Below are 15,058 nucleotides of genomic sequence, written 5' to 3' on the forward strand. Positions count from 1 at the left end.
TTTCTTTGGAATTCCAAATAAACTTTTCTGCTTCTCCACCCCGTTGTGTTTATTGGGTGACGCACACCGGGCAACGAACCCCTGCTGTTGTTTTGCCTCTGGGCACTGGGTGCTGGCAACACAAGGAAAACTGAGTGGTTGGCCCTTTGCTGTAATCCTCCTAACCAGACAGAGGAAGCTGGTGCCTCTGAGAGCCAGTGGGCAGAAGTGTGAAGATCCTTGATGTGGCAATGGCTAGCGAAAGGGGGAGGTCCCAGGAAAGAATTGGTGAGGAAGAGGTTAACATTAGCCCTTAATGCAGAAAGGGCTCTTGATAGGTTGTGCTGGAACGATTGGTTTGTAGCTGTAAATAAATCTGATTTGATGAAAACTTCTGCATGTGGCTGTTATGGCGGAGGCTGAAAGAGGGTTTTGCATCGCAAACGGTTGCTCATCGCAAACGTTCTCAGTACATTGAAGGCCTTGTCAGGACGGTCGGCTCACTCTTGTTGTATAACCCTTCTAGGTGGCCTGTGGCAGAGATGCCACGGGTTGGCTGTCCTTAAGAGTGAGTTTGACAGTCCCAAAGAGTGACACTTTCCAGGTGGTGTGGTAGGTCATTGCTTAAGACAGGGACTCTCATCTTTGTTCCTTAGCAACATCCAACAGTCCATGTTTTTAATCCAACCAGCACTTAATAGTTTGTTTTTAAAATGTACATTGCTTAATATTGCATATGAAATGCTTAGAGGTCCTAATTCATACTAAAGTCTAGGGCACGTGGGAATTCTATATGCAGCGCAAACCAGTGGATTTTAATAAACACAACTATTTGCTAGTTGGAACCAAGACCTGGATGGTTGGAGATCTCTAAGGACATGAATTTGTCCAGTGGGGTGTAAATTTTGAACTGTATTTGGCAGAACCTGCAAGCTTTTGATCAAGTCCTGCTCATTTTTTGGGCAAACTCATATTTTTTTGACCATCAAGTAGTCACACACACACACAAAAAAACCCACGTAGCCGCCTCTCTTCTCATGAGCCTGTTGTCTCCATGGCTACCACAATACACAAGCTTGGAAAACGGCTTTCCAATCTCCAAGAAGGTCCCGGCTATATTATTGTCTCTTGCAGAGCCTGAGTAAAAATGTTTTAAACCTTTATATATTTACTCAAAATGAGTGAGATAAGCTTAGGAATGCGTGCGAGAGTGAGAAAGCATGGTAATGAGCGAGTCTCAGGCCCAATGAGTGAGACTAGACGTGTCTGCTGCTATTTGTCATGGAGCCTAATGATAAGTATTAAATCTGATAGGAAAACAAATTACAAATGGAGAAGGGCTAAGTCTGCAGGCCCAGTCTGTTTGTTGCAATGGGGCATTTCAACACGCACAGGGCTGTGCTGCCTGGCTGTTCAAAGGGGAAGCAGGCCTGATTTTCAGCTAGGCCTTAAGCTGTTACGACCAACACCTATTTCCAGGTGCAGTTCAGATTATTTGGATATGTAAGTAAATGATTGTGCCTGGAGTTCTAAGTACCATCTTTTCAGCTGCAGTCAGGTACCTCTAGGTGACCTTATTTGTACCCACAATTTGCTGACACAAAAATGGAAGCCTGAAAACCTGTCCTGAAGTGTCGGCCAAAGGGCTGTGTGAAAATTAATCTGAATCCGTCTGCGTGATGCAGACAGTCAGAACTGGCTCAACTCTTCTTGGGGAAGGGGAAGAAATGACTGTACAGATTTCCTCCCCCCGCAAAATGCCACTGTCTGACTTTGATTCTCTGACTGTCGATTCTGATCCCACACCCGTTTCACAGCTTGACCTCACAGGAGTTATGCCCGATTTATGCTGTCGTGAGAGCAGAATCAGGCTCATAAAGTGTAAGTTGCCAGAATCAACTGTTCCTGCAAAGCATTTCTAAGATCAAAACCCCCTAAAGCCCTGAGAATTTCTATAGAAGTAAGGATTTCTTCCAACAGAGACTGGAGTGATCCTGGAATTAATGTTTCTATTGGCATTGGACCAAATCGGTGAGGTACAAACGCAGCTGCAGACAGAAGTGTTTGAAATCTGGTCCCCTCTTGGTGGCACTGTGCTGTCACTTTTACAAGGGGGAGAAATAACCTTTGCTTCTAACAAAATATACCAGAAGCATGAGTGGTAAATGGTCCTCTAGTAACATCAAAGTGTTCTGAAGGAATCAGAGGAGAATTATTCACTGTCACTTATTTAGCACATAGCGGCAGCAAAAGAATATATGAAATGCATGTAAATTTTCTTGTGACAATAAAACAAACTCTGTCCAACACGTGGCCCCCCCAATGTGTGTTGATTGCATCATGTGTTTTCCTTTCTTTTACTGCTGTCAGAATGTTATGCTTCCACTTGGAAGAGAGGAGGAAAAATGTTCTTGTGATACGTGGGGCCAGATTCTGTGCATGCACAAATACAGAGAAATGCCACTGGGGCCATTAAGGTGAGAGGAGAATCAAGCCTTGCAATATACTGGGTTTGTGTGTGAATTGTTCTCTCTGCGGTGGAGGAAAGAGTGCAGGTGGGGATGCAGCAGTAGAATTCGTTTTCTTTAAACTTGAACATTTTTCAAGTGTCCACTAAATGCTGGTATGCAATTTTTGGGTGCCCAACTTGAGATAGTTGGGGCCAGCTTTTTGAAAGAGCTCTTCTCCTATTATGGCACCTAAATAAAGGTCTGATTTTCAAAAGTCCCCAGCAGATGCCATGTATAACACTTCTGGACATATCTGCCAAAGGGCACAGCTGCACCCAACCTGGGGAGCACACTTTGAAAAGCTGGCCACTGGGGCCCTGATATTCAGAAGAGCAGAACTTGTTCTTTGAGTTGGGCTCCCCCTCTGATGGGTGCTCCACACCATTCCAAACAAGGCCCAAGTTGTTGAGCTGAGCACCCAGATTTATTGGCACTGATGAAACTCTAGGCCTCAGCTTCTTTATTGTTTATAAGCCTAATTTGGTTTTAAGGAGCTTTCCAGAGCTGGTTCTTGACTAATTCTACTCCTGAGCATTCTATTCGTTCTGAAAACTAATGTGTTGGCCCTTGCAGGAAAGGGCAATGCGGCATTAGGGCACTGGAGTGCTTTTTTTGTAATGCATTTACTGGTCTAGATTTTTTTTATAATTAATTTCATGTTTTAAAGTTGTAAAATAAAATCTAAAGCTAGTCTTTGCCATAAGGGTGTTACAGAGCAGATACAAATAATTCTATTCAGACATCTGTGCCCAACTATCTTGTGTGTTGCTGCTTTCTGCTGGAAAGAAGCAGAACTGTTCACCAGCATGTTATTTGCTTTATTTGCTGATGGAGACTCTGCTTTAGCTCAAGTACTCCTGTCCTTTGAGAGAATGAGGATCAGAGTTTTATCATGCAGACAGCATGTGTAGAAGGTGCCAGGCTGTTTGCATGCTCAGGTTTTATTTTTCAGTTGTTTCCCTTTAGAAGAAAAAATAAACTTTTGACCATGGAAAGAATGGGTGTTTGATGGCAATTAACTGCCACGGGCTTTAGTCTGGCTTGGCCCATAGGTCAACCTAAGTCCAGGAAAGAAGATCCTGGAATGGGGTGGGGTCTGGGAAGATGACTGCATAGGGGCAGTGGACCGAGATAATCCCATGCTCAGGGGGATGGAATGATCCCTGGGGTGGTGAAAGAGAACCCACATAAGGATGGGGCTGTTCCCACGCGAGGGGTGAGAGGATGCAATGCTGGCATGAGAAGTGTGGAGCCCATGCATAGAGAGCACACCACGGAGAAGGGGTGAGGAGGCAAGTAATGGATGGAGAGATGGTAGCCCAGCCCCTGTGAATGAACAGAAGAAGATAATGCCACTTGTGAGGCTGCTGTGTATGGGAGAGATCTGTGCATGTGTTTCTTTTGTCTAAGGGGCAGCAGCTACATCAATCAGCTTAAACTGCTGACAAATGCTTGAGTCTGAGAGTCGTGCAGGGGCTTAACCCCTGTCAGGTCCCTGCAAACAAAGCAAAGCTGTGAGGGTGACGTTTTGGGGATCACCTAGAGCGGTAAGAGGTTTTGTCACCCCCTGCCCTGTAATCATGGGAGCCTCTATTCTGTGGCTTTGATTCAAATCCCGGAGTCCAGTAGGCAGCCCACAAGCACAAGGTCTCACCCGGACTCCCCCCAGCCTCTTTACTCCTCGGAGGGTGACACCAACAGCCTTTCCGGTCCCAAGTCTCCCCAAAACATCCTCCTGAGTTCGTAATTACCAGATACTTGGACTTTTCCCCCTTTGAAAAAGGAAAAGGAGTACTTGTGGCACCTTAGAGACGAACAAATTTATTTGAGCATAAGCTTTCGTGAGCTACAGCTCACTTCATCGGATGCATGCAGTGGATCCCAAAGCTATGAAAGCAGCCCTGAAGTGATCAGCTCACTGTGGGGAGCACACTCCACAATGACCTGGTGTGTGTGTGGGGGGAATAAACGAGGTTTATTTAATAGAAGAACCATAGACCCAAAGATAAAATAGTAAGAAAGAGCAAACCCATACAAGTCACACAGTAGACAGACATAAAGATGCTGTTGCAGGCATTACATTTCTATATTGGATAAAATCCCTTTTCTACTGCAAGCTACCTATTGCTGGGGACTTGGAACGGTACCCAAGAGTACCCCCTCGCTTTAGTGGGGAATCCAGTGTTCACAGACAGGCTCCCATCTACAAGCTGGTCCCTAAGACTTATCTTCTCTCCCTCCCCGCTCCCCCCCATGCTGACTCATGGTTATTCACGGCGGGGCAGGAATTCTAGCCGGGATATCTGTGTCTTCCCATTAACTCTAATGGCCTGTCATTTGTCTTTCCCTGGGTTGTACAAGGCTGGGGCTAGTCTCGGCTGTCTCGGGAGGCAGCAGCCCCTCCCTGCCTGCTGCCTGGATGTCAGGTGGAGTTGTAGCTGTACCATAGATTATGAGCACAGATTTCTATATACATAAATACATAACCACAGTCTGTGGACATATTGCATAATCATGACCATTGACTTTAGAACATTACAAGCATCCAAAAAAGACCTTACTCAGTAGACCTTTATAGCACATTAACACAGTATAAAATCTGTTGGTTCCACGGCTCTGTTTTGGGGTTTAAACCTTCTATTCTCCCCGAGGGGTCTCTGGGCCCTGCGTGTCACACTATCCTGCGTGTTTAATGACTCTAAACTTAAAGCAGAAGGAGAAATGGCCAGTTAGCCAAAGTGCTTTAGAAAAATACACACTGTACAAATGTGCTTCCCCATTTGCTCAGAAAGAGGGGACCAATTCAACCTGCTGTCATTGGCAACTGGGGTCTGACTCCAGCACCACTCCCCCTGTGAGACTCATGGGGGTCTCCCCCCAGGCGATCACGTCCCCCTTCAGCTCACTGCGCCTGCACAAGGCGAGCGCTCGGATGTCGGCGTGGCTGATGACCCAACTCCACAGGTTGACGTGGCTCATCCACCCGGAGAACCCGTTGGAGAAGATCCCCAGGAGCTCATCTCTGTCCTTCCCAAGGACGAGCGTCCCTCCGGCCTGGCTCACGTACCCTCTCTGGAGGTTCATCTCTCTCCCCACCACTCCGTTGAGCCACAGATGTGCTGCCCCGGAGTGGGAAGCCCATGCCACGCAGTAGTGGAGCCACTCCTCAGACTTGTGGTGCAGGGGGAACTCAACAAAACGGCCCCCTACCCACAGCCCCACGGCCGAGCCCACAGTCACCACCAGCTCGTTGTCTCTTTCCTGGGTGCAATAGGCGAGAATGGTCTGACTGCCTCGATTCTGGGCTTGGATCCAAAAGCACAAGGTGAAGGCCTGGAGCTTCATGTCACGGAGGGGCCGGACGGCCACATAGCTCATGATGTTTTCAGCGGGAAAGTAGAAAGCTGGGAAAGCACTAGATTTAAGGCCTGAAATAACCAAACATCAACCAGCCATTATGCATCTTTAGAGACATGCTATCCGGCGTCTACAGAGGGCAAGGGCATGTGCGGACACAGCTCAGAGCTGCACTGGCAAAGCTATGCCAGAGTCTTAGCTGGCGTCAGCTAGTACTCCTTGTATTATCTTTACGGCCTTGAAAGTGCATGCAACATTTTACCCCAAATGCTTTAACATGCAAAGGCCCGGCCCAGAAGCTCTGAGAAAGGTGGACTGATACCATCAGAGCTGAGCAAAAAGTGGGAAAGATCTTTCATTAAAAAAATTCAGAAAAATGTGAATAATATTTGTTCCACAGATTTTGAAAAAGAACAATTTTTTCATTCATTCAATTTTTTTTGAAACTTTGTGCAAAAACGTATTTTTTTTGTTAAAAAAAAAAAGTCAATTTGCAGGGTTTCTTTCTCCCACTCCTTTCATTCCTTCCTCTTTTATAATTTCCCCCCTTCCCTCCCCTTTATTCCTTTTTTCCATTTTGCCAGTAGAAAAGGAAGGGTGGTAGAAAGGGGAAGGAGCCCCAAATGAAAGTTTCATTTCCAGGTGTCATTAAAAAAACCTCCAGAACATTTAAAAAGCAAACCACGTTTTTAACGATGTTTCATTTTTGAATAAAGGTGGCTTTTGTTTAAAAAAAATTGTAGTTGAAGAATTCCAGCCCCCTCCCAGTACAAACATGCCTAACAATAATTCACATGCAAGCAGCTGTAAGTGGTCCAAGAACTGTAGGAGCACAAAAGCCTTTAAGGCTGGATTTGAGGAGGTTGCAGAGAGGAGAGACTGTGGCCAAGAGGATAACACAGGACTATCGGGAATGGACAGGCATAAGAGGTGATAAGCTATTGGTTCCTCGCTTTCCTGGGCAACAAAATCCCTCAAAAAACTGGGAAAGAAGGAAGAAAAGAGGAGTTTAACTTTGTAAATTCTGGATGGTAGCATGTAACGGAGCACAGGGGGAGAGGAGAATGTGAAAGACCTTCATTTGGGGTAGAGAACTTTTGCAATGGTGTGTCTTTCTTTCTTCAACCCTTAAGATTCCCTCCCCTTGACCCCCCAAAAGAGTGGTACTTTCCATAAATGATGTTTCTGTGATTGACCTATGTCATAAATATAAAGGGAAGGGTAAACACCTTTAAATCCCTCCTGGCCAGAGGAAAAACCCTTTCACCTGTAAAGGGTTAAGAAGCTAAGATAACCTCGCTGGCACCTGACCAAAATGACCAACGAGGAGACAAGATACTTTCAAAGCTGGGGGGTAGGGGAACAAAGGGTTCTCTCTGTCTGTGTGTTGCTTTTGCTGGGATCAGAGCAGGAATACAGGTTAGAACTCCTGTAAAGGGCTAATAAGCAATCTAGTTAGATATGCGTTAGATTCTGTTTTGTTTAAAGGGCTGATAAAATAAGTTGTGCTGAATGGAATGTATATTCCTGTTTTTGTGTCTTTTTGTAACTTAAGGTTTTGCCTAGAGGGATTCTCTATGTTTTGAATCTGATTACCCTGTAAGGTATTTACCATCCTGATTTTACAGAGGTGATTCTTTTACTTAAATTAAAATTCTTTTTTTAAGAACCTGATTGCTTTTTCATTGTTCTTAAGATCCAAGGGTTTGAGTCTGTGTTCACCGATGCAAATTGGTGAGGATTTTTATCAAGCCTTCCCCAGGAAAGGGAATGTAGGGTTTGGGAGGATTTTGGGGCGCGGGGGGGGGGGAAGACTTTTCCAAGCGGGCTCTTTCCCTGTTATATATTTGTTAGATGCTTGGTGGTGGCAGCAATAAAGTCCAAGGGAAAAAGGTAAAATAGTTTGTACCTTGGGGAAGTTTTAACCTAAGCTGGTAAAACTAAGCTTAGGGGTTTTTCATGCAGGTCCCCACATCTGTACCCTCGAGTTCAGAGTGGGGAAGGAACCTTGACAGCCTATTCCTCCAATGTTGGTTCAGGGGGCTTCTCTTGGAATAACATCTCATTGCAACTGACCAGCATGCCTGAAGATACCAGTAAATGAGGTGAGGTTGGGGGGTGGGGAGGTCGTATGAGCATATGGGCAGATATTTGGAGGGGTGAGGTGTATTTCAGGTCCAATGCACCTTTTTCCCCCGGCTATAATAACTATTTCAGGTAGAGATGGGTACAATTTCATGTTGCTGATATGTAGTTCTGTAAATCAAAACCAGGAGCAGTTTGGATCCAGGTCCCAATTAATCTGAACTCCCAAAATTAAGGGTTGTGTGGGGCAGGCAGCTCAGCTGGCAAGGTCCAGGCATGGCCCATCTTTCTTGATAGATTTCCAATTGATACAAGACTAATTTGTTGGTTTTAAATGCCTGACAAATGAGCCTCTGGGATTAAAGGGGACATGATTCCTGGAAGCCATGACTTTATGAATGTAGCAGATGCCACCTATATATGCACAAGAGTCTATTTCTGTGCAGGCGTATCTGGGAATGAGGAGGTGAGTCTGGAAATTAAATTCATATCCTCCAAAATATGGATCTGATTTGGGAGGAAAGCTGGTCTTGTTGTCACAGCACAGGACAGTGAGTCAGGAGAGCTGGGTTCATTTCTTGGCTCTCTCACTGACTTGTTTTGTGCAAGTCACTTAATTCTCAATGCCTCAGTTTCCCGCATCAGTAAAATGGGGATAATCATATTCCATTCCATTCCATAGCAATGCTCTGAGTTTTAATTCTTTCATGTGCTGATCTCCGGAGCCACTAGAGTAGGGCAATGGGATGTTAGTGGCTGTCTAACAGCTGGCCTTAAGTTAAGCTTAGTTATGCTACGACTGATGGAAACTCTCCAGCGGAACCATAAAAAGGACCGTAAAACCATAAAAATTCTACTCATATGTCCACACAGCACCCACTGATGCTGACGCATCCACGGGCAGAGACATTGTGGGCTCCCCATTAGAGGAAGATATAGATAGTGACTTCCTGTGCAAGTGAATCTCATGGAAATAGAAGTGGCTGGAAGTGTCTTACCGGTCAGGCCCACTCCAGCCAGCAGATGCTTCTTCATCTCCTGGAGCTGAGTGTGTATTTGCTCCAGTTTTGAGCTGAGTTCTTCTGGCAGACAGAGTTCTAGATCAGTGAGAGAACAGCAATCACTGATACACATCGATTCATGGTCAGCTGGGATATTTCTCAAGCTTCCAAACACCGGGAGCTTTTGGGGCACCTCCCTTTTAAACTGAGGTCTCTTTCCCCTGTGCAGCACTTGGGGTGGGGAATTGTTTGAGTGGGCAGTTGTTCCTGGCTACAAGGCCTCATCTTTGCCATCTGTTAAGAGAACAGAGGCAAAACTGCCACCATTTGATGAGCAGGCCAAGTTCTACTCCCATTGACAGCAGTGAACGTCTTACCGCAGACTTCCATGGGATCAGGTGCTTATCTGCACAACAGATGCTTTGCCAGTACAGTATGACTACACTGCTACTGCCGCGCTGACAGAGCCCCCTGGTGGAGATGCAGCGTAAGCTGATAGAAGGGGGCGTTGGACCAACACAAATAAACCATTAGCTAAGCCAACAGATACACTTCTGCTGGCATCGTTGCATCTACACTGGGGATTTTGTCAGCATAGTTGTGTTGGCTAGGAGGTGCAATTCCTTCCCCCACCCTCCTAGTTACCATAGCTATGTCAACAAAAATTTTGTAGTTTAGACTAAGCCCATGGGTTGACCCTTCTTGGCTACACCTAGCCTGAGTTTGGCTTGTGACCATTTCTCCCTGGGTGTGTGTGTCCCTCTCCCCCTCTCGCTTTCCTGCTGTTAAACTCCACAAAGCATTCCACAATATGGTTTGTATGAAAGACACTGAGCAAAGGTGAGTTGTCGAGTGGTCTATGAATCTGGAGAGAGATTTTTAACATGTTAGGTCCCCTGTGTCTGAAATTGTCCCTGTTAGTTTATTGCTAATGTTCTTCCCACTGGGGGTCAAAGGTGCTGGGACAAAGGTCCAAACCTATGCTACAGCAAACACACTGGGTCTTGCACAACAAGTGGTGATGCATCATACAGCCTCCAAATTCTCACAAACCCAGGTATCCTTTCCAGGCACCCTCTGTTAGCATTGGCACTCACTTCAGTTGCATTGGCAAACAGTTCATGTTGCAAGGGGCTCAATATGCAAAAAGCTCTCTCTCTCTCTCTCTCAAAAAAGCCCTTGATTGTGGGTGCTCAGTCAGTGATGCTGTGATGGCCATGCTTATCCTTGCCTGTGATGAGGAAGGATGGTTTACTAGGTAAGGCACTAGCCTGGGACTCAATTTCCTGCTCTGCCACAGACAGACACTGACACCTTGGGAAAGTCATTTAGTCTGTGTGCTTCAGCTCCCTGTCTCTAAATTGCGGATAATATTTCCTTAGTTCACACAGAGCTTGTGAGGATAAATCTGTTAAAGATTGTGAAGCGCTTGGGTACTACAGTAATAGGAGCCATGTAAGTACCTTAGATAGATCATGTTGTTTCTGCTAGTAGATATTAGAGCTGTCATGGCACTTGGACACAATACACCCCTGCACCCTTCCTTACCCATAGTCCGAGGGTACCGTTAACCCCTACTTGAGTGTGAAGGTCTTGGGTTCTCTGCTTAACTGATTGCAAATGAAACTCACTTCGAATGGTTTCTCATTCCTTACCTGCAGGCCTGTGCCCCACCTGGAGCCACCCCTGTGATGCTGTGTTCTACCCCAGGCACCCAGTCCCAGCCCCCCCCTTACCTTTGGCACCTTTGGCTTTGAAAGATGATTCCACCACTCTGTCGTTGAGAGGCTGAGCGTGGCGATAGTCATTCCTCAGGGTGTTGTTCTGCCAGTCCCGCAAGGTATTCTCCAGCAGCTTGATCTTTAAACAACATGGGCTTGTTATGGAGGGGGAAATGGGTGGCTAGCTCTTTGAAAGAAAAAACACCCCTCGCCAGACTGAGAGTGGGGTAGCTGCAGATCGTGTCTCATGAGTTCTTACAGTGGCAGAGCTAGGTAGGCTATGTCTACACTGTCACTGGAAGTGAGCCTCCCCGCCAGCTTGACTCGAGCTAGCGCGCTATAAAAATCACAGGGTGGACAGTGCAGCTCTGGTGCAGACTCGGGCTCAGACCCATGGGGTCAGTTGGGCTTGAGAGCCTGCTCTCCTGCACCTGCTGCAACACCCCCATGGCTATTTTTAGTGCACTACCTCATGCCCCACTAGCATGAGTCTGCTCCCCGGGTGGGGAGGCTCATTCCCAGCAGCAGTGTGTAGAGGCCCAGAATGAGGGTGTTGCAATGTCAGAACTGAGGGACACACAGGGAGTAGAACAGGAGCACGGCACCTGTCAGGCTCAGGGGCAATGGCTGGACTAAGTGGAAGAGGAAGTTGTTCTGACACCTATGCATGTGATGGGGCTATGCATGCAATGCATGTGATGGGGATTTTGCAATGAGTCCTATTATTTTGCTTAATGACAACTGCCAGGGGGCCTTTGAACTGTCCCCCCCCCACCGCATTAGAATGCACAGCCCCTTGTTTAGATGCAAATTCACCTCAATCACACACACCCCATTCCTACCTCTGCTGTGTCTTAAAGAGAAGGTTACACACATTATTTACCTAAGGAAAATAATTCATTTAAAGCTCCTTGGTGTTCTCAGTTTATTGATGTTGCTTATGCTGGGTCTCTGCCCTATGCTAAATGCCCTGGCAGATCTAGACAAGAGGACAGAGTCCCATCCTTCCTGAAAGGTTTTGATCACTCTTGGGGGTACAGGAGACACCTGTAATCACTCATCAACAGCTCCCCTTTGTGTCCAGAGTGGAGTCATCAGCACAGCTTAATGCCTAGCCTGGAGTCTAGACAAAACCTGCACCGGCCCCAGCTGAAATAACGCCTCCATTTACACAAGGCCAATATAAACGAGGGAGTCGCTTTTCTAAAAACAACAATTATTGTTCTTTAATTATCTTTAATCTGGTCCCAAGGGCCTGCTGGTGGGTGAGTTCGTTATGCTCCTGGCTTTGTAAACCGCAAAGACTCCACCTCAGCAGTTTTGCTGGTTGGTTCTGCCTGGTCTTCCTTGCTGGGTTCTGGCCCTGTTGCGTTTAACTGAGCAGGGGGGTTTGCTGCTGCTTACCAGACATCAGCTAATCTGTGCTCTGCTTGACAGAGATTTTAACTTAAACCACCGTGGCTGCAAGATGTGGCTGCAGCTGCCACCCTTGCACCGCGAGTTTGGCTGGGGGAAAGGCAGAGAGTCGCTCTGGGTGGAGACGCACCTGTTTATGCCAAGGCTGAATTTGGCCTAGAGAATTTAGAGATTCAATAACCTCAGACTATAAACTCTTTGAATTAGCAGTCTGGCTTGTGCTGAGTGTGGATGTCTAAGCAGCAGACGAGAGAATACGAGCCAGCACCCTCTAATTCCAACAGGGACAGTCATGGTCGTATACTTAATGACACTTTTATACTAGGTTTCTTTTTGTTTCCGTTTATAAATAATAAATCACAGAAGCTTCTCCACCTCCTTCAATTACAACGATTGTTAGACGTGTTCAGCCAAACACCAATAATTTGCACTACAGCATATCACGTCACCCAGAGTGCTCTGCAAATAGATGGATCCTCACACAGACGCTCTCTCAAACAGTCATGGTCAGTGTTTTCTATACCCATTGGATGGCCTAGGACGGGGTTCTCCACCAGGGGTACGCAGAGGTCTTCCAGGGAGTACATCAACTCATCTAGATATCTGCCTAGTTTTACAACTATATAGAAAGCACTAGCAAAGTCAGTACAAACTACAATTTCATACAGACAATGACTTGGTTATACGGCTCTACATACTATACACTGAAAGGTAAGTACAATATTTATATTCCATTTGATTTATTTTATAATTATATGATAAAAATGAGAAAGTGAGCATTTTTTCAGTAACAGTGTGGCTGTGACACTTTTGTATTTTTAGGTCTAATTTTGTAAGCAAGTAGCTTTTAAGTGAGGTGAAACTTGGGAGTACGTGAGACAAAACAGACTCCTGAAAGGGGTTCCGTAGTCTGGAAAGGTTGAGAGCTGCTGGCGTAGGAAACCGAGGCACAGAGAGGTGAAGGTCATCCAGGGAGTCAGTGGCAGACCAGGGACTGGACCCTTGAAGGCCTGGCAAATATTATTCTCACTACACCCCATGAGGCAGGTAAGTATTGTCACGCTGAGTTACTGTCAAGACCAGGATTAGAATGTGGGAGCTCCTGGCTCCCAGCAGTATGCTCAAACCACTGGACCACACTGCCTCTGTCAAGCAGTGTGACTGGCTGAGCATTCATCACCCTAAATCTGTAAGCCAATGATCAGCCACCTGTGTCTGTCATAGAGTCTCACGTGTAAGTGCCAGGCAAAGCAATTGGAGCACTGGTCATAGCACTGCAGCATGGCGAACACACCTAAGGCAATGGCCCAGCACTGCTTGGATCCAGTTTCCTGTGCAGCCAGAAAAGGGACAGAGAGGGGTAAACACCTTACTTTTCCCAAGAACACAGGAGAGTGGGAAAGGATGAAAAACATCCCCCTACATCAGGAAAGAGCTACAACTAGTGACTAGAGCAGGGGACTGGGAATCAGGAGGTACCAAAGATTAACTATGTGGTCTTGGGCAAGTTACTTAACCGCTGTGCCTCAGTTTCCCCAGCTGTAAAATGGGATAATGTTATTGACCTGCCTTGCATAAAGGGAAGCTACATTCATTCCTGTCTGTAAAGCACTGTGACTTTCCTGGCTGGAAGGCCTTAGAGAAGGACTGAGCACTATTATGTCAAGACATCACTACAACTTTGTGCTTCTCTGCGACTTCATTCCTTTACAAAATGCCACATAGACACACACACCTCCACATGGCCCTACAACACTGCAAATAATTGCCCCAGCCCCCTCGAAAGCACCAGACAATGGAGAGTGGAGGTGTGGAGACAATTAAAGAAAGGCTGCCTGGAAGGAGGAGAGGCTGTCACATCTGGCAAGCAGCGGAGGGGGCCTTACCTGTGTGTGTGACAGGATGATGGGAGAGTCAAAAACTGTCCAGATCACACTCTCTGAGCATGGCGGTGTGGTCAGTGAGCCGTGATACCTGTAGAAGTGTGAGAGGTTTTCGGGCAGCATGGCTTGGACATCCAGTGAACTGAGCTTGGTTGACTGCCCTAAAAAGGCAACAAAAGACAGCTATATAATGACCCTGGAGAGGAAAGCAGAGGACTGGTCCTGGCAGCTATGGCCAGACACTTGACAAATCTCTTCTCAAATTCACCAGGAACTAGGCCAGTGACTGAGCCAAGCAAAGGCAGATGGGCAGGGACTGTATTTTTGTTACGGCTGTACGAGAGCTGACTGCAAACAGATTTTCTCTCCTGAGAAAAATTCTGAGATTTTTGAAAAAAATCTTCATCCCAAATCAAGATGAAAGTGTAGACATTTTTCAAGAAACGACCTCCCAAAAAACTAAAATTAATTTCAGGTCCTTCGACACTTTTCATTTCAATAAATGCAAAATGATCGGTTTAGATTTTTCACCCTTTTCTATTTTTTATACAAAATAAATTTCACAACAAAAATAGTAAAAATGGTTCTGAAAATGTTGAAAAAAGATGTTTTTAAAATGGGTTTTCTCCAATATTTTTAAATTAAATTTCATCAAAATGGCTACACACTTTCACCCAACTGGTTCAGTTTTGTTGAAAGGACACGTTATGATGGAAACTTGTTTTGATGAAAATTTTCTACCAACTCTAGTCTACAGCACCTTGCATAGTGGGGCTGGAGTCTATATGTGCTACTAGAATAGAGATAAATAACAATAACCATACCTGATAAGCTGATTTAATAGCTCTTTTCCTGCTCTAGGCACTTTGAAAATAAAAATCACTTTATATAAGGGCTAGGTATTATTAAGACGACTATTTTTTATGATTCTGGACCTTCCAAGGTCCCTATGGAATTTGCCCTACACATAATGCAAGGGTGGGTTTTGTGGCTTGAGAACCAGTTTGGTGTTCGTGAGAAAGACCTGATTACACAGGTGAGTTCACCTGCCCATGGGAATCAGCTCAGGAAATCCCAGGGCAGCCCCAAACCAATAGCCCAGCGTA

At 45.9% G+C, this 15,058-nt stretch overlaps 1 protein-coding gene across 2 annotated transcripts in view; it reads right to left on the reverse strand.

The window, feature by feature from the left end:
* Positions 1-4,384: 4,384 nt before the first annotated feature.
* The window catches only part of CA6 (carbonic anhydrase 6), a 44,315-nt gene continuing 33,641 nt past the window's right edge, over positions 4,385-15,058 (reverse strand). For both annotated transcript variants that reach the window (XM_074975160.1, XM_074975161.1), the window contains exons 8-11: positions 13,956-14,113; positions 10,669-10,792; positions 8,930-9,028; positions 4,385-5,917 (exon numbers count right to left, since the gene is read on the reverse strand). In XM_074975160.1, the coding sequence (XP_074831261.1) occupies positions 5,304-5,917; positions 8,930-9,028; positions 10,669-10,792; positions 13,956-14,113 (995 nt within the window). In that variant the 3' untranslated portion in view covers positions 4,385-5,303. The remainder of the gene's footprint in view (positions 5,918-8,929; positions 9,029-10,668; positions 10,793-13,955; positions 14,114-15,058) is intronic.

The sequence above is a fragment of the Natator depressus genome, chromosome 18, assembly GCF_965152275.1.
Source record: "Natator depressus isolate rNatDep1 chromosome 18, rNatDep2.hap1, whole genome shotgun sequence".
Taxonomy (NCBI): domain Eukaryota; kingdom Metazoa; phylum Chordata; order Testudines; family Cheloniidae; genus Natator; species Natator depressus.